The 19,661-nt window shown below is 49.3% G+C and overlaps 1 protein-coding gene across 1 annotated transcript in view; it reads right to left on the bottom strand.

Annotated features, from left to right (window-relative positions):
- Nucleotides 1-411: 411 nt before the first annotated feature.
- LOC311229476 (putative polypeptide N-acetylgalactosaminyltransferase 8) overlaps nucleotides 412-19,661 on the bottom strand; it is a gene marked incomplete at both ends in the record, with an annotated part of 32,155 nt that continues 12,905 nt past the window's right edge. The window contains 5 exons of the mRNA XM_084315555.1: nucleotides 412-531; nucleotides 1,561-1,734; nucleotides 12,983-13,075; nucleotides 13,273-13,410; nucleotides 18,367-18,552. Coding sequence (XP_084171681.1) covers nucleotides 412-531; nucleotides 1,561-1,734; nucleotides 12,983-13,075; nucleotides 13,273-13,410; nucleotides 18,367-18,552 — 711 coding nt within the window. The remainder of the gene's footprint in view (nucleotides 532-1,560; nucleotides 1,735-12,982; nucleotides 13,076-13,272; nucleotides 13,411-18,366; nucleotides 18,553-19,661) is intronic.

Genomic DNA, 19,661 nt, shown 5'->3' with positions numbered 1-19,661 from the left:
TGGGAGGTGGAGTATGTGTACATTGCTGTTATCTTGGCCAGGTCTCCTTTTCAAAAGAGATTTCGTATTTCAATGGGACTTCCTGGTTAAATAAAGGTTAAATAAAATGTAAAAATCACGTGGTGTAAATCCTGTATGATAGAAGATACATGTGTTGATTGATATTATCCTGAAGGTTGTGATAATAGTCTGTAGTCTGTCAAAACAAAGTGACACACACACACACACACACACACACACACACACACACACACACACACACACACACACACACACACACACACACACACACACACACACACACACACACACACACACACACACACACACACACACACACACACACACACACACACACACACACACACACACACACACACACACACACACACACACACACTTCATACTGCCTCAGAAGGGTTTGACAATATTTTGGATTTCCCATCCTTGGCCGGTGCAGTTTTGTACTATAAGTTTGCTTTTAATGATTTCCAAACATCGTTGTGTCTTTCTGTTCTTCAGCTCCGTGCCCTAGAAGAAAAGAAGAACAGAAACATGATTGTCTATCTTCCCAAGACTTTTTTGTCATACTCGGAATCTTATTTTCAGCGATACACTGGTGGTGGATCTCTCTCTCTCTCCCTCCCTCCCTCTCTGTCTCCCCCCCCCATTTTATCTCCCCTCCTCTCTCCCTTTCTCTCATCTAAAGTTAGACGGCTGTCCTTAGACTATCTTTTTTTTTTTATCCACTTTTTCTCCCATTTTCTATATTTTCTCCCATCCCAATTTCGTATCATCCAATTCAACCCTCCCCTGTCATGAACGCTGTTTCTTGCCTCCCACAAGCCGGCTGCAATGTGGACTAAGTCATACATAGCACAAGTCCCCTCCGGTACTTGAGGTAACAGCAGTCGCATCTTTTCACCTGCGCAGCTCGATCTCTCAGTGGCGAGGAGTAACGCGTGGGAGGCTCACGCTGCCCCCGACACTTCCTGATTCCACTGCGCAGGCGCACCAACCGACCTGTAGGAGTCGCTGTCCACAACGCCCGATCCCCACCCATCAGTTTCCCACCCCCTAATACGGCCAATGTGTATTAGTACAGACGACCAGCTAAACTGAAAGCAAATGTGGAGCGCTGGGCTCGAACAGGCGAGCCCAGCGTCTCCAGATTTTGTGGCGAGCGCCTTGCCCACTACGCCACGTAGCCGCCCTGTCCTTAGACTATCTTTAGAACCGTCCATCCCGTCGACTTCACACCTGGCACACTGTGTCGCTGAGTACCCAGGGAAGTGCAGTGTTGCGTGGTGTGAAGACCTCCGAGGGCCAAGCAAGCAACCAGTTCCGGACAAAGGGGGGCACTGCACCTTTAAATAACCAAAATGCTCCTGTGTGTCCTTCGCATCTCTCCAGGACTCGGTGGGTGTATTTCGGTTAATGTGCGTGGAGTGCACTAGCTCACACAATTTACCAACTCAGCAACATACCTGTTTCCAACTGTGGAAACAATTTTGAAATATTTACTGGACAGAATGTCGTGTTGAGAGGTTATCTGCATACCTGTGTGAAATCCCACTGAATGCCTCTTCCTTCCTGCATGGCTACTTTGCAGTCGTACAGGCCCGGCGTGTTGTTGTCGCTGCTGCCGTCATCAGACAAGCATCTATTGTTCTTGTACTTGTGGGACATGATTCCGCCAATATAAAGCTCGCCGCTTCTACGATAATAGGTGTACTGAGGACACAGGGTTATGGGACACAAGACTGTTAGACAATATGCCCACTATATACGCAGACAGTATTTTGATATTTCTACTTGTACATATGGCTGGGCAATATCGGTATTGATATAATTTATTTTTATTATTATTATTTTTTATTATTATTGTGAATCATGATACACTAAAAAAGCAAATATGAAGTCAGATTTCTGAAATATTTTAGAATGTTTGTTAAAAATTAGTTTCAGTTTGATGCTATATCACACTCCCCATTAACGTGCACTACAACATGGTGAGCATGGTGATTTCCCATAGGCTAAGCAGTTATTGTGATATAGGCCTACTGTAATATAGACCATTAAATAAGTCTTCAAAAGGTCTTTCTGAACATTGTGATATATACATATATATGTTATGGGGGGGGACTGTGATTTTACAAATGTATTCCCAGTCAGGTTGGTAAATGTGAGATGTCCTGGAATGTGCAAACAGCTCTAGTCTGTAACCCTGTGACAGCCATCTCCTCACTCATACTGGGCAAGGGCCCGCTGAGAAAGGGAGGGTTATTCTACCTGCCCCATGCCCAAGGCAACACGGGATGAGAGATGAGAGCGGAGGGTCTGCTGATACTCAGGAGGGGTCGAGAGGAGTTGGGAGGGGTCGAGAGGAGAGGAGTTGGGAGGGGTCGAGAGGAGTTGTGAGGGGTCGAGAGGAGTTGTGAGGGGTCGAGAGGAGTTGGGAGGGGTCGAGAGGAGAGGAGTTGGGAGGGGTCGAGAGGAGTTGTGAGGGGTCGAGAGGAGAGGAGTTGGGAGGGGTCGAGAGGAGTTGTGAGGGGTCGAGAGGAGTTGTGAGGGGTCGAGAGGAGTTGGGAGGGGTCGAGAGGAGAGGAGTTGGGAGGGGTCGAGAGGAGTTGTGAGGGGTCGAGAGGAGAGGAGTTGGGAGGGGTCGGGAGGAGTTGTGAGGGGTCGAGAGGAGTTGTGAGGGGTCGAGAGGAGTTGTGAGGGGTCGAGAGGAGTTGGGAGGGGTCGAGAGGAGTTGTGAGGGGTCGAGAGGAGTTGGGAGGGGTCGAGAGGAGTTGGGAGGGGTCGAGAGGAGTTGTGAGGGGTCGAGAGGAGTTGTGAGGGGTCGAGAGGAGTTGTGAGGGGTCGAGAGGAGTTGTGAGGGGTCGAGAGGAGTTGGGAGGGGTCGAGAGGAGTTGTGAGGGGTCGAGAGGAGTTGTGAGGGGTCGAGAGGAGTTGGGAGGGGTCGAGAGGAGAGGAGTTGGGAGGGGTCGAGAGGAGTTGTGAGGGGTCGAGAGGAGAGGAGTTGGGAGGGGTCGGGAGGAGTTGTGAGGGGTCGAGAGGAGTTGTGAGGGGTCGAGAGGAGTTGTGAGGGGTCGAGAGGAGTTGGGAGGGGTCGAGAGGAGTTGTGAGGGGTCGAGAGGAGTTGGGAGGGGTCGAGAGGAGTTGTGAGGGGTCGAGAGGAGTTGTGAGGGGTCGAGAGGAGTTGTGAGGGGTCGAGAGGAGTTGTGAGGGGTCGAGAGGAGTTGTGAGGGGTCGAGAGGAGTTGTGAGGGGTCGAGAGGAGTTGTGAGGGGTCGAGAGGAGTTGGGAGGGGTCGAGAGGAGTTGGGAGGGGTCGAGAGGAGAGGAGTTGTGAGGGGTCAGGAGGAGTTGTGAGGGGTCGAGAGGAGTTGGGAGGGGTCGAGAGGAGTTGGGAGGGGTCGAGAGGAGTTGTGAGGGGTCGAGAGGAGTTGTGAGGGGTCGAGAGGAGTTGGGAGGGGTCAGGAGGAGTTGGGAGGGGTCGGGAGGAGTTGGAAGGGGTCAGGAGGAGAGGAGTTGGGAGGGGTCGAGAGGAGAGGAGTTGTGAGGGGTCGAGAGGAGAGGAGTTGGGAGGGGTCGGGAGGAGTTGGGAGGGGTCGAGAGGAGTTGGGAGGGGTCGAGAGGAGTTGGGAGGGGTCGGGAGGAGTTGGGAGGGGTCGGGAGGAGTTGGGAGGGGTCGGAAGGAGTTGGGAGGGGTCGGGAGGAGTTGGGAGGGGTCGAGAGGAGTTGGGAGGGGTCAGGAGGAGAGGAGTTGGGAGGGGTCGAGAGGAGTTGGGAGGGGTCGGGAGGAGTTGGGAGGGGTCGAGAGGAGTTGGGAGGGGTCGAGAGGAGAGGAGTTGGGAGGGGTCGAGAGGAGTTGGGAGGGGTCGGGAGGAGTTGGGAGGGGTCAGGAGGAGAGAAGTTGGGAGGGGTCGAGAGGAGAGGAGTTGGGAGGGGTCAAGAGGAGAGGAGTTGGGAGGGGTCAAGAGGAGAGGAGTTGGGAGGGGTCAAGAGGAGAGGAGTTGGGAGGGGTCGAGAGGAGTTGGGAGGGGTCGGGAGGAGTTGGGAGGGGTCAGGAGGAGAGGAGTTGGGAGGGGTCGAGAGGAGAGGAGTTGGGAGGGGTCAAGAGGAGAGGAGTTGGGAGGGGTCGAGAGGAGAGGAGTTGGGAGGGGTCGGGCGGAGTTGGGAGGGGTCGAGAGGAGTTGGGAGGGGTCGAGAGGAGTTGGGAGGAGTTGGGAGGGGTCAGGAGGAGAGGAGTTGGGAGGGGTCGAGAGGAGTTGGGAGGGGTCGGGAGGAGTTGGGAGGGGTCGAGAGGAGAGGAGTTGGGAGGGGTCAAGAGGAGAGGAGTTGGGAGGGGTCGGGAGGAGTTGGGAGGGGTCGGGAGGAGTTGGGAGGGGTCGGGAGGAGTTGTGAGGGGTCGAGAGGAGAGGAGTTGTGAGGGGTCGAGAGGAGTTGTGAGGGGTCGAGAGGAGTTGTGAGGGGTCGAGAGGAGTTGGGAGGGGTCGGGAGGAGTTGGGAGGGGTCGGGAGGAGTTGTGAGGGGTCGGGAGGAGTTGGGAGGGGTCGAGAGGAGTTGGGAGGGGTCGAGAGGAGTTGGGAGGGGTCAGGAGGAGAGGAGTTGGGAGGGGTCGAGAGGAGTTGGGAGGGGTCGAGAGGAGAGGAGTTGGGAGGGGTCAAGAGGAGAGGAGTTGGGAGGGGTCGAGAGGAGAGGAGTTGTGAGGGGTCGAGAGGAGAGGAGTTGGGAGGGGTCGGGAGGAGAGGAGTTGGGAGGGGTCGAGAGGAGAGGAGTTGTGAGGGGTCGGGAGGAGTTGGGAGGGGTCGAGAGGAGAGGAGTTGGGAGGGGTCGGGAGGAGTTGTGAGGGGTCGAGAGGAGTTGGGAGGGGTCGAGAGGAGTTGGGAGGGGTCGAGAGGAGTTGGGAGGGGTCGAGAGGAGTTGAGAGGAGTTGGGAGGGGTCGAGAGGAGAGGAGTTGTGAGGGGTCGAGAGGAGTTGGGAGGGGTCGGGAGGAGAGGAGTTGTGAGGGGTCGAGAGGAGTTGGGAGGGGTCGAGAGGAGAGGAGTTGGGAGGGGTCGAGAGGAGTTGGGAGGGGTCGAGAGGAGAGGAGTTGTGAGGGGTCGGGAGGAGTTGTGAGGGGTCGAGAGGAGTTGTGAGGGGTCGGGAGGAGTTGTGAGGGGTCGAGAGGAGTTGGGAGGGGTCGACAGGAGAGGAGTTCAAGTTCAAGTTCTTTAATAGTTGTCATACAGAAGTACAGAATACTTTCATACAAAATGCTTCTTACTGTTACGCTCCAGAGACTGTGCTAGACAAGATAGTATCAAATAACATAATAACATAATATAGCATGAATTTAGAAGAAGAATGAGGTCACAGTTGTTCGGTATAGACATATGTACAATGTTCTGAGTTACCATATAATATACAATACACAATACTATGCAGTGTACTAATGTACAGTACTATCTAGTGCAAAGCAGAAATGGGATGAGGTACAATTTTAGGTACAATTTACAGTAAGGTGTACGAGTTGTAGTGCAATCCTTCATCCATAAATATAAAGTGTGGGGAGTGGGTGCTACAGTGTGTTTGTTTAAAGTGGGTGTGTGCTATAAAGTGTGTGTAGTGGGTGCTACAGTGTGTTTGTTTAAAGTGAGTGTGTGCGTGTGGATGTGTGTGCTATGTGTGTTTGGTGGTTGTTGTTGTGTAGTGTTCATTCATTGTTCGTTTAGCAGCCTGATGGCCTGGGGATAGAAGCTACTTCTGAGTCTTTCTGTGCTCGCCTTGAGACTCCTGTGTCGCTTGCCTGACGGCAGCAGTTCAAAGAGGCAGTTGTTCGGGTGGCTCGAGTCCTTAATAATTCTCTTAGCCTTCCCCTTGCAACGCTTGTTGTAAATGTTCTGGAGAGTGGGGAGCCCCCCTCCAATTGTGCGTTCGGCTGAACGTGTCACTCTTTGTAGTCTGCTTTGGTCTTTTGCAGTGCTATTCCCAAACCAGGAGGTGATGTTGCCGGTCAAGATGCTCTCTATTGTACATGAGTAGAAGTTCTTAAGGATCTTCTGGCTGACTTGGAACTTCCTTAGGCGCCTGAGGAAGTAGAGGCGTTGTCGTGCCTTCTTCACCACACTGTTAATGTGTATGGTCCATTTCAAGTCCTCGGATATGTGGGCTCCGAGGTACTTGAAGCTGTTGACTCTCTCAACCGGTGCCCCGTCGATGCTGAGGGGGCTGTAGTCCTTGACCCCCGACCTCCTGAAGTCCACAATCATCTCCTTTGTTTTGCTGACGTTCAGGGAGAGGCTGTTTTCCTGGCACCATCCCGCCAGGACCTTGACCTCTTCCAGGTAGGCCCTCTCGTCGTTGGCAGAGATCAGGCCCACCACCACTGTGTCGTCAGCAAATTTGACGATTGTATTGCTACTCCGCTGAGCCACACAGTCGTGTGTGTACAGGGAGTAGAGGAGGGGACTCAGAACACAGCCCTGGGGGGCCCCTATGTTGAGGGTGATGGATGAGGAGGTGCAGTTGCCTGCTCTCACCACCTGGGGTCTGCCAGTCAGGAAGTCCAAGACCCACTGGCAGAGGTCATAGCCCAAGCCCAGGTCCCTGAGCTTGGCTATGAGTATGGAGGGGACTATGGTATTGAATGCCGAGCTGTAGTCGATGAATAGCATTCTCACATAGTTCCCCTGCCTCTTGTCCAGGTGTGATGCTGCTGTGTGCAGCACATGGGATATGGCGTCCTCCGTGGACCTGTTGGGGCGGTATGCAAATTGCAGGGGGTCCATGTTGATGGGGAGGGAGGAGCAGATGTAGCCCTTTACTAGCTTCTCAAAGCACTTCATGGCTATGGAGGTGAGAGCTACAGGGCGGTAGTCGTTGAGGCAAGCAGGCTTGGATTTTTTGGGTACAGGGATAATAGTGGACTTCTTCAGGCAGGTGGGGATGACAGCCTGTTCTAAGGACAGGTTAAATATGTCAGTGAATACTGGGGCCAGTTGGTCGGCACAGACTTTTAGGACGCGGCCGGGGATGCCGTCCGGACCTGCTGCCTTCCTGATATTCACTTTTTTAAAGGTCCGCCTCACCTCATGCTCTGTTACCCTGAACACTGCGCCTCCATCAGCAGCCGACCCCCCCCCCCCCATTGCCGAGGCTTGTGAGCTGGTGTTGTTATTACCAGCATCAAACCTCGCATAGAAGGTATTGAGGTCGTTTGCTAAGGAGATGTCATTGTTCAGTTTGAGGGAGGCGCCTTTGTAGTCTGTCATCGTTTTGAGCCCCTGCCACATAGCTCTAGAGTCAGCTTGTTCAAACTGGAGTTCAATTTTATCCCTGTAGCGCCGTTTGGCCTCTGACACTGTCCTCCTTACGTTGTGTTGCGCCACCTTGTGGTCATTCATGTTGCCTGCCACTAGGCCGTCATTGTATGCTTTGGTGCGCTCTCTCAGAGCTTCACGGACGGATTTGTCTACCCAGGGTTTTTGATTTGGGTAAACTTTCATTTTGGTAGTGGGGATTGTTTCTTTCACCCTAGTACAGACATAGTCCAGCACTGTCTCCGTGTAGGCATTAATGTTATCTGTGTCGCGGAATACAATCCAGTCTGTGTTGTGGAACACTGACCGGATCGTATCCTCTGACGTCACATCCCATTTCTGCACCTCTCGCGAGACTACGGGAGTACTTTTAATTCTTTGTCTGTACTTTGGTGTAAGGAAAATGGATGCGTGATCTGACTTGCCAAAGCCACTATCAGAATGAGCCTTGTAGCCACCTTTAAATTGCGTGTAACAGTGATCTAGGATGTTACCGCCTCTGGTGTTGCAAGTCACATGCTGGTAGAAATCAGGCAATACCTTTCTCAGATTGGCGCTATTGAAATCTCCCAGTACTAAAATGGCGGCGTTAACGTTCGTCGCTTGTATATTATTTACCTCGTCGTGTAGTCTGGAGAGCGCGGCGTTGTTGTTGGCTTGCGGTGGAATATACACTCCGACCAGGACGATCGCCGTTAACTCCCTCGGGAGGAAGAAAGGACGACACTTGATGGTTATATATTCCAGTTCTGGGGAGCAGTAGTTGGATAATTCCTTCACATTCGTTGGATCACTCCAATTTTTGTTAAACATGAAGGCAATACCTCCACCACGTTGTTTACCGGACTCTGATTGTGTCCGATCCTTCCTATGGATAAAGAAGTGATCCGTTGGTTGAATCGCGTGATCTGGAACCTCCGGTGTTAGCCAAGTTTCGGTGAAGCAAAGGACATTGCAGTCCCTGACGTCTCTTTGATATTGAATCCTTGCTCGGATGTCATCCAGTTTATTGTCTATTGATTGTACATTGGCTAGCAATATACTGGGAAGTGGTGTACGGTGTCGTCTGGATCTCAGCCTGTTTCGGATCCCAGACCTTTTTCCTCGACGTCTTTTCCTGGGGTCTAGGAACAAAGGATCCGGTCCTAGTCTCCGGAGGATTTCTTCCGGCCATTGATGTGGTTCGGAAAGTTGATCCAGCGAGTAATCCAGTTGGTAAGTTTCCCGTAATCCAATGTCAATGATTGACTGACGGTCATACACATATAATGCACCAACAGTTGGTGCAAATAAAACTCCTAATACTATAAAAATTAACAAAATAAAGCACAGTCTCGTCGGGAGTTGGGAGGGGAGGGGTCGGGAGGAGAGGAGTTGGGAGGGGTCGGGAGGAGTTGTGAGGGGTCGGGAGGAGTTGTGAGGGGTCGAGAGGAGTTGGGAGGGGTCGAGAGGAGAGGAGTTGGGAGGGGTCGGGAGGAGAGGAGTTGGGAGGGGTCAGGAGGAGTTGGAAGGGGTCGAGAGGAGAGGAGTTGGGAGGGGTCGACAGGAGAGGAGTTGGGAGGGGTCGAGAGGAGAGGAGTTGGGAGGGGTCGAGAGGAGTTGGGAGGGGTCGAGAGGAGAGGAGTTGGGAGGGGTCGGGAGGAGTTGGGAGGGGTCGAGAGGAGTTGTGAGGGGTCGGGAGGAGTTGTGAGGGGTCGAGAGGAGAGGAGTTGGGAGGGGTCGAGAGGAGAGGAGTTGGGAGGGGTCGAGAGGAGAGGAGTTGGGAGGGGTCGAGAGGAGTTGTGAGGGGTCAGGAGGAGAGGAGTTGTGAGGGGTCGAGAGGAGTTGGGAGGGGTCGAGAGGAGTTGGGAGGGGTCGAGAGGAGTTGGGAGGGGTCGAGAGGAGTTGTGAGGGGTCGGGAGGAGTTGTGAGGGGTCGAGAGGAGAGGAGTTGTGAGGGGTCGGGAGGAGTTGGGAGGGGTCGAGAGGAGAGGAGTTGTGAGGGGTCAGGAGGAGTTGTGAGGGGTCGAGAGGAGTTGTGAGGGGTCGAGAGGAGAGGAGTTGTGAGGGGTCAGGAGGAGTTGTGAGGGGTCGAGAGGAGAGGAGTTGTGAGGGGTCAGGAGGAGAGGAGTTGTGAGGGGTCGAGAGGAGAGGAGTTGTGAGGGGTCGGGAGGAGTTGTGAGGGGTCGAGAGGAGAGGAGTTGTGAGGGGTCGAGAGGAGAGGAGTTGTGAGGGGTCGAGAGGAGAGGAGTTGTGAGGGGTCGGGAGGAGTTGTGAGGGGTCGAGAGGAGAGGAGTTGTGAGGGGTCAGGAGGAGTTGGGAGGGGTCGAGAGGAGTTGGGAGGGGTCGAGAGGAGTTGGGAGGGGTCGAGAGGAGTTGGGAGGGGTCGAGAGGAGAGGAGTTGTGAGGGGTCGAGAGGAGTTGGGAGGGGTCGGGAGGAGAGGAGTTGGGAGGGGTCGAGAGGAGAGGAGTTGGGAGGGGTCGAGAGGAGAGGAGTTGGGAGGGGTCGAGAGGAGAGGAGTTGGGAGGGGTCGAGAGGAGTTGGGAGGGGTCGGGAGGAGAGGAGTTGTGAGGGGTCGAGAGGAGTTGGGAGGGGTCGAGAGGAGAGGAGTTGGGAGGGGTAAAGGAGAGGAGTTGGGAGGGGTCGAGAGGAGAGGAGTTGGGAGGGGTCGAGAGGAGAGGAGTTGGGAGGGGTCGGGAGGAGTTGGGAGGGGTCGAGAGGAGTTGTGAGGGGTCGAGAGGAGAGGAGTTGGGAGGGGTCGAGAGGAGAGGAGTTGTGAGGGGTCGGGAGGAGTTGGGAGGGGTTGAGAGGAGTTGGGAGGGGTCGAGAGGAGTTGGGAGGGGTCGAGAGGAGTTGTGAGGGGTCGAGAGGAGTTGGGTGGGGTCGGGAGGAGAGGAGTTGTGAGGGGTCGAGAGGAGAGGAGTTGGGAGGGGTCGAGAGGAGTTGGGAGGGGTCGAGAGGAGTTGGGAGGGGTCGGGAGGAGTTGTGAGGGGTCGAGAGGAGAGGAGTTGGGAGGGGTCGGGAGGAGTTGGGAGGGGTCAGGAGGAGTTGTGAGGGGTCGAGAGGAGAGGAGTTGGGAGGGGTCGAGAGGAGAGGAGTTGGGAGGGGTCGAGAGGAGTTGTGAGGGGTCGAGAGGAGTTGGGAGGGGTCGAGAGGAGTTGGGAGCGGTCGAGAGGAGAGGAGTTGGGAGGGGTCGAGAGGAGAGGAGTTGGGAGGGGTCGAGAGGAGTTGGGAGGGGTCGAGAGGAGTTGAGAGGGGTCGAGAGGAGTTGGGAGGGGTCGAGAGCATAGATATATATAAAGACTAGATGGCGCAAGACGGAGTCTCTGTTCACCGGCGGCCATCTTGCTTCAGTGGACTACTGCTTTAAGGTGAGTGATCTGCACAAACAAAAAATATGAAATCTTGACGGATTTACAAACGGTTTTGTTTATTACAAACGTTATTAACGTGGCTATGATTCTTGCTTGGAAGAATTATAAAAAAAAATTAAATAAGCTATACGTACGGAATGTAGTATGATAGCTACATCTCTGACGTTTTTAACAAACCAAACAGTTGAAAATTTAGCAAGCTATGTTTTTTTTTTTTTTTTTCTTTCTTCCCCTCCTTTTTCCCGATTTTTCTCCCATCCCACCCTTCCTGGTTGTTGCGTACTTTCCCCTACTGTTGGTCCGGGAGACCGGAGACTGTCACATGCTTTCCTCCGACGCATGTGCAGCCTGGGGCAGGCCAACCTGGCCGCGCAGGTTCTCACCGGGGAGAGTGTAGCGTGTGGGAGGCCACACTATCTCTCCTTAAGGTGCTCCCATAGTCGAGCAGACTGTACACAGAGCAGACTACGCGGAGGTCCGCGCGGCTATTTGAGCTTTGATCTCAGCGGACAGCAGACCCACAGGTGCGAATCTCCTATTTCCTGACGCGCGGACATCCGCGCCGCTGACTTGGTGTCACACAAAGCGCTGCTCGGCGTTTTGGTTGACATCGAACTGCATTAAATGTGACACTGCGTGAGCGATTGGTGGTGCGAGGAGAGAGATGAGCCCGTGAAGCTCTCTCTCTCTATCTCTCTCTCTCTCTCGCTCTCCCGCTGATAATGTTCCCTCTGATCTGCCAGTACAGTAGAACAGACAGAATTGTGGGAAATGTAGTAAAACTGGTGCGAGAAATGTAGGAAATAGACCGCGGACGTCCGCTGAGATCTGCTCGACTATGAAAGCTCAAAGAGCCGCGCGGACCTCCGCGGAGTCTGCTCTGTGTACAGTCTGCTCGACTATGGGAGCACCTTTAGTTCCAACCCTCGCTGAGCAGGCGCCCCGACCGAACTGTAGGGGTCGCTGTCCACAACGCCCAGGACGCCTGTACCGGTTCCGCAACTATAAGTTACTTCCGGGGTAGGCCTGATTGGCCCCGACAGGCACGTGACACGGCAGCCTCAGGACGCGCAACGAGGCTGCTGAGAGCTGTCGCGCGGAAATAGGCAAACTCTAACCTTAACCAGCTCCTTAACAGCGCCTAAACTTAACCGTTCTAACCTTAACCAACTCCGAAACAATGCCTAACCTTAACCTTAACCTTAACCATGCCTAACCTTAACCATAGAAAGAATATTGCCATTCTCTAAGACAAACTCTAACCTTAACCAGCTCCTTAACAGCGCCTAAACTTAACCGTTCTAACCTTAACCAACTCCGAAACAATGCCTAACCTTAACCTTAACCTTAACCATGCCTAACCTTAACCATAGAAAGAATATTGCCATTCTCTAAGACAAACTCTAACCTTAACCAGCTCCTTAACAGCGCCTAAACTTAACCGTTCTAACCTTAACCAACTCCGAAACAATGCCTAACCTTAACCTTAACCTTAACCATGCCTAACCTTAACCGGCGAAAGAATACACTTTAAAAAAAAAATCACGTTAAAAAAAAAAATTTGATGGGATTCGAACTCGTCAACAACGGACCGCAGGACCGCAGGACCGCTGCTCTGCCAGGTGAGCTGAAGCGCCGAATGCAAATCATGGCGGATTAGGGCGGTTACATAATTCCGCAAGCTCTGCCGCTCCGCGGAGCGGAGCGTGCCGCGCGGCAGAGAAAGTTGCGCGTCACGTGCCTGTCGGGGCCAATCAGGCCTACCCCGGAAGTAACTTATAGTTGCGGAACAGTAACAGGCGCCCAGGACCCACCCTTCAGCTTTCCCACCCCCTGATACAGCCAATTGTATCAGTGTGAGAGGCCAGCCAAGCTGATAGCAACGCCGGGAGCTGGATTCGAACAGGCGAATCCTAGTGTCTCCCGGTGTTGGTGACGAACGTAATCTCCGTGCGCCACCTGCTATGGTTATTTCAATATGCACTATAGACATTCATGTTATGAGTGGGCGTGCTACCCCGAAGCAAGATGGCCGCCATGTGGCAATGTCGGTCTCCGTTGGCCAGCAGCGCGGGTGAGTCATCTTTATATATCTACTATGGTCGAGAGGAGTTGCGAAGGGTCGGGACTCGGAGGCTCTGTTGCCCTTGTTGTGCAGTTTACAGCATATTTAGTGAGGTGGGGAATGTACATACTATCCCAGGAAATGTGCAAAATGACAGTTTCCCCACATTTACCATAATCTTCTATATCACCCAGCCACACTTGTACATGTCTAGAAGATTATCTCTGTTCAGAAATGGTCACTTTATTGGCTTACCTGGGGGCCGTAGTAGTAGCAGGGGTGCGCAATGGGTGTATGGCCCGGCACAGGTCCTTGATCTATGCACATGTTGGAATCAACGTTCTTCATCTATAAAATGGAGAGTGGGTTTTTACAAAACAAGTGTAACTTCATCATCACCATCCACTGTGATGGAAGATAGTGGTTCATGGTTCAGGTGCATGTGAGTATGTTAGCGTGTGTGTAGCCACCACCCTGTCCCGTCTCCAACACACACACACACATACAGTACACACTCATACATCTAATACCACAGATAAACTCACAACGCCATAGGCCACTACATCTTCCCAGGTGTCCAGCTTTGGATACACGTTTTCCAGGTACCACTTGAAAGGTTTACATTTCAGCTTTTCTCTGAGCTTCTTCCTCTCTGACACGTCCCCGATATCAATCCCATGGTCCTGCAGAGGGTGAGGATTTGGTATGGTTCATTTTCAACCATGTAAGTGATTCTCATCAGTACAAGACCCAAGACACAGACATGATTCTACTGACCTTGTTCTTTTCACAAACAGAAAATATAGTGTCTTACAATGTGCTGGCGAGCAGCGTGCAGTAGCCCATGACCATGACAGTAGCTCAGGAGGCAGAGCGTTTGTCTGGTAATCTGAAGGTTCTCGGTTCGATTCCTCCTTGAGCATGACACTTGAGCAAGTTGGCACTTTGCACGTTTGCGTCTGTGATCAGTGTTCATAATATATCATTCCGTTCCCAACTTGTCAAAATTAAAAATCATAAATCTACTGCAATCTGTCTGTCAACTGGTGTCCCGCAGGGCTCTGTCTTGGGTCCAATCCTGTTCAGTACATTAACGATTTGCCTTCTGTGTGTGGCCAATGTGATGTATTGATGTATGCTGATGATACGGTGATCTTTACACACGGTAAAACCACAGAAGAGGTTGCAACCAAATTGTCTGAATGTCACATTCTGGTTTAAGAACAGTTGTCTACAATTGAATGTCTCTAAGACTCTCTATGTCTGTATGTTCTTCTCCAAGGGCCACAGAGAAGTTGCAGAGCAGGATATCTTCATCTCTGGACAGAAATTGCAGGCAGTATCAGAGTACAAGTACTTAGGAGTACACATTGACCCAAAGCTTAGTTTCAAAACTCACATAAAAAAGTCTGCAATAAGGTTAAATTCAGCTTATTAAACTTCAGATACATCAGAAACGTCCTTTCAACCGAGGCAGCAAAGCTATACTTCCACTCAATGGTTCTTTCCCACATCACGTACTGTTTGATAACCTGGTCCAATTCAGATTCCACCATTTTGAAACCACTTCAATCACTATACAAACAAGCAATTAAAAGTCTAGACAATAAACAATTCAGGTACCAGCACTGTCACATTCAAAAAAAATTGTGCTGTCAATAGATTACATTTTTTTTTACTAATTAATCTCACATTATTTTCTGTAATTAATCTACATTAAAAATAGCATTTTCTACTTTCTACCGAAGCTTGTAACAGATATTTACTTGAGTAAATTAATGTAAAATCAACACAAAGAAAGTATATTTAGATTCAAAGACTATTTTAATAGCTTTCTTTGAATACAGTTTCTATCTGTGAAATACAAATGTTCAACAAAACCATCAACATTGACTCAGCTAGACCTCTTTCTTATATCCGCAGCGCTAAGATTGAAGATTTTTCACTCCATAGATTAATCTAGATTAATTTATTTTAATGCTTTAAATAATTAAAATTAATCTCCAAAGTTAAAGCATTAACTTTGACAGCCCTAAAAAAATATAATCTGCTCAGTTGGGAAAACCTGATTCTCTATAAAAACGTCTGCCTAGTTTTTTAAAATCAAGTGTGAATTGGCTCCTCCTCTTTTGTCTGGTTTCATCAACCTCAAGTCTGCCTCAACCAGGAATACTAGAGGTGCGGCAAGGGGGGACTGTACAATCCCTTTCAAAAAAGTGCATTTGGCCAGGCCGTCTTTTTATTTAGAGCATCCCACCAATGGAACTCAATACTTCAAACAATTAAAGTGTCCACATCATATCACTCATTCAAGTGCAGGGTTAAGGAATGGCTCATTGCGTGCGTGCGTGCGTGCGTGCTTGCGGATATGGTGCGTTTATCTATGCCTGGGTCTTATTATGTCATGATGTGCTCTGTCCTTGTGCTCATGCCTGTATTGTGCCCTGTATCCCTGTATCCCTATCGTATGTTCTACTATGTGCTTTTGTTTGTGTTTTTATTCTAATGTTATTTATGTTGCTTTTATTCGGTTTGTATTGCTAATCCTTTTTTACACAGGATTTTAGCCTGTACCTTCTGGCAGGGGGACTGCCAATGGAAATTAGCCTTTTGGCTAAAATTGGTGGCATTTACATTTTTTAAATGTTTTATTAATGTACGCTGTCCCCCTTGAACAAATAAAGTAAACCTAACCTAACCTAATGAGTGGGTGAATATGAGGCATAAGTTCTAAAGTGCTTTGGATAAAAGCGCTATATAAATGCAGTCCATTTACTATGACCCCTTCCCTCACTCCCTCCCTCCTATTACTCAATCTTGACCTTGCTCTAAAAAAGTTATAATAACTAATAATAATCAGAACGTAAAAAGAAAAAGCTTGCTTTCCCCCCCCCCCATTGTCCTTGTACTATTTCCTTGACTCTATGATTTGGCCTAAGTTCTCCTCATTTTGGCTACTTGCTAGTTGCTACTTGTTTATTGCACTTGTCTGCTAAATATCTAAAATACAGATGTAAATAAAGAGAAGAAGACGTGATCTGCAAGTAAATGAGTCCCACCTTGCACTCCACTACCTTAACACTTTCTCCGCCAAAACCGCTGTACAGCGTTATTGGCCGCTATGCGTTGAGCGCCAGACCTCGCTGTACAGCGTTATTGAGATCAATATTTAATTTTTTCGCCATGGCATCGCTGCAGCTGGACCCTATAGGTGACGGCAACGACGGCTCAATACCGCCGCCTGGTGGATGGTCGGGCGAGTTACACTCACCTACAGGATATGGCTGATGTGCGTCGATTAAACTCATCCGGCCGTCAGATATCGTTGCATGACTCCCGACAGACACAATGTACATAATGGATCGCTTTTAGGGATGTCCGATATTAACGGCCTACCGATATTATCAGCCTACCGATATTAACGGCCGATATTGGCATTAAAATGTGATATCGGAAAATATCGGTATCGAAAACATTTCTATAACCTTTATTTACCCAGGCAAGCAAGTAAGAACAATGCATATATCGGTATCGGTTGATATCGGTATCGGAATTAAGAGTTGGACAATATATCGGACAGTATATCGGTATCAGTGAAAAAGCCAATATCGAGCATCCCTAATCGCTTTCAAAACGTAATAATCGATATGATTTCGGCGTTTATTGCGACATACAAACCGGAAATGGACCTAGGCGATCGGCGTCGTATACCTGGGATCTTTCACCGCCAGTCTCTTTGACCCACGGTAAGAGGAATATAACGTTATTTTCAACCCAATTGTGTTTCCTTGTGAGCAAACCGATCTGATCAATATATCACCCAACCTACATAAAGCATTTACTGATGATCGGAGAATTATAAATGACCCCCCCCCCTTTCCTCCACGCATGATGAAGCATAACGCATACCGATCATATACAGTTGAATTTTTTAATATAGCGTGTATAGGGAAGAAACGCCAATCGATAATCTATATATGCGTTTAGGCCTATAACTCACATTCTAGGAATTACTGCAGAAAACGATAAAAACATACTTATATTCTAGAAGGTATTTTTGTATGAATGCATGAATGAAAAAGTATAACGTTCCCACATCCTGAACGATAGATAATCGCTGTTGAATGGGCCATAGTAATGTCAATATAGCAATACATTTTTAAAAGTTATAGCCCTGCAAAGAAGGTAAACATCTCCATAGGCTTTCAACGGTGGCAGACTGGGTATATTGATGGGTATAACCAATGGCGGGGAATGTGTTAATGGGCTCCAATGGGGACGTTCCAAGCTCCACTACCTAAATGGGCACGTTCCAAGCTTTGCCCACCGGCACTTTGGCGACCCCTAGTGGCTCGGGTGTGCATATTTTGTAATACAATATATATATATCGAATTGAAGGCTTATTTGTTGCCTGTCGATAGCGACAAAATCCGACTAAATCTGTTCAGTGGTTCTCGAGTTATTTGAAGCTTGTGCAAAGTACACGGTATTGCACAAAATACCACTCCCGATTCTTGGGGCTCTAGTTCCGTCAATCTAGATCCGATCTCGAAAATGATTGGGGAGGGTTGTAGCCAATGAGTGTGGCTTTCCAATGATACCCCACATAGGGATGTATGAATCAGGGATCTGGTGAAAAACTAACGAGCGAAAACAGGAAGAGAAAAACAGCAGAATGAATTGAAGTCTATGAGAAAACTCAGTTTTTCTTTTGTACACAGTTGACCAAAATCACTAATTTCTGAATGGATCTTTATGAAATTTGGACATGTACTACATAAGGCTTCAGGCTATGGGTCCGTATGGATTTGTAAGCCATACCACCTTCTGGGGAACTACTACCTCTGGACTACTAACTACTACAGAAAAACTTGAGTAACAAGTTTTTCTACAACTCAAGTTCAGACCTATGTTACTCTATTACCTTAGCACTAAAATTGAATCTTCTTTCTGGAATCAGAAACTCATCCTGAGATCGCCAAAGTGCAATACCGGCCGCATCCTGCTGGGTGGCAGTATCGAGCACCCTTTGAAACCTTGTATCTTACTCTGTGTTACGTTCAAATGCCGTTGGTGACGATCAAAGCATCAAAAAACACCCCCCCCCCCTTTCATGCATTCATGATGAAACATAATACCTATTATATACATTTGATTTGGAAATAGTAGCCAGACGAGAAATGCCAACGCTTTTAGTGAAATTCACGTATTGCTGCATATCGCCGTTTTCTGGGATTAGACAGGATCACTCTAAAACTATACTTATATTCACCACGGTATAACACGCAAACGTATCGATGAAAACATTTATTCTTTTTCACATATTGAACGATAGATAGTTGATGTCAAATGGGCCATAGTATTGTATCCATAGCTATATCTATAGAATATAGATATAGCCCCGCAAACACTGCCACTTATTCCTATCTCTTAGAGCGTTGGTGTGGTAGGAACAAAAGATGCTTAAATCCGTGGCGTCCAAAGAATTAATGGGCACGTTCCAAGCTTCACTACCTTAATGGGCATGTTCCAAGCTTCCATTTTGCTCCTATGTCATGCTCAGGTTGGGTTCCTTTTCACCCTGTTCCCACGGTCCCACCCATGTGAATATGGTCAAGTTGATATTGTACTTCATTACCTTAATGGGCAGGTGCCAAGCTATATTGATATTGTGCTTGTACTCGTCCATCCAGACCTCTGCTGCTCTCAGAGCATTCCTCTTCATAGTAATGGTCAGGTCTGGCTGGTAGGGCTTATGGTTTCTCTCAATGTGGGCGATCTTGGAGCATGGGACCACCTCAATGCTCCCTCCACATGTCCACACCTAAAGCAGTGAAATGGGTCATTAACTTGTAGCAGGTAGGACCACAGGAAGTAAGAGAGGGAATAGTAAGTAAGTAAGTAAAGTTTATTTATATAGCACCTTTCACAGACCAGGGTCACAAAGTGCTTCACATAGTAAAAATATCAATAAAATGCAAAAGATAGCAGCATGATAAAAGAAAATAATTAAAAACGTGAAAGATCAGGAAAAGCCAAAACAGATAAAAAGACATAAAAGATTTACATAGAGCATAATTCGCCAAACGCCTGTTTAAACAGCACAGTCTTTAGCTGCTTTTTAAAAGTGTTTACAGGGACCACAGATCTAAGGTCCAAGGGCAGAGCATTCCACAACCTGGGGGCCACGGTTTCGAATGCTCGGTCCCCTTTTTTCTTCAATCAAGACAGGGGGACAGCCAGCATGCCCTGATCAGACGACCTGAGCGATCTGTTTGTGGTGTATGGACGCAGTAAGTCGCAGATGTAGGCAGGTGCCTGACCAAGGAGTGCTCTATTGGTGATGACCAGAACCTTAAAGTGAATTCTGAATTTGATGGGGAGCCAGTGAAGGGAAACTAAGATGGGAGTGATGTGGCAATATTTTCTGGACCTAGTCAGCAGCCTAGCGGCTGCATTTTGGACCATTTGTAGCCGGCCCAAAGTGGATGCATCGAGGCAAGTGAAAAGGGAGTTACAATAGTCCAGGCGGGATGAAACAAAAGCATGAATAATCATTTCCAGCTCTACCTGGGACACAACAGATCGGAGTTTGGCAATATTTCGTAGATGGAAAAAACAGGTACGTGTCAGAGATCTAATGTGGTGATCAAAGCGCATCTGCTGGTCAAAGATCACACCAAGGTTTCTGAGCTTGGGCCTCAGATTTGTTGAGAGGGTCCTCATGCATGTGGCAACTTCTGAGGTGACTTTTTCTGAGCCTATAATAAGAACGTCCATTTTTTCTGCGTTTAACTGAAGGAAGTTGTTTGCCATCCAATCCTTGACAGCAGTCAGGCAGTCAAAGAGGGCAGATAATTTGTCAGTTTGTTCAGGCTTGAAAGAGACATATAATTGGATATCGTCAGCGTAGAAATGATAAGAGACCTCTTT

Source organism: Notolepis coatsorum (assembly GCF_963971535.1).
Source record: "Notolepis coatsorum genome assembly, chromosome: 6".
Taxonomy (NCBI): Eukaryota; Metazoa; Chordata; class Actinopteri; order Aulopiformes; family Paralepididae; genus Notolepis; species Notolepis coatsorum.
The sequence above is the reverse complement of the archived record's forward strand: the minus strand, read 5'-3'. Positions and strand labels throughout refer to the sequence as shown.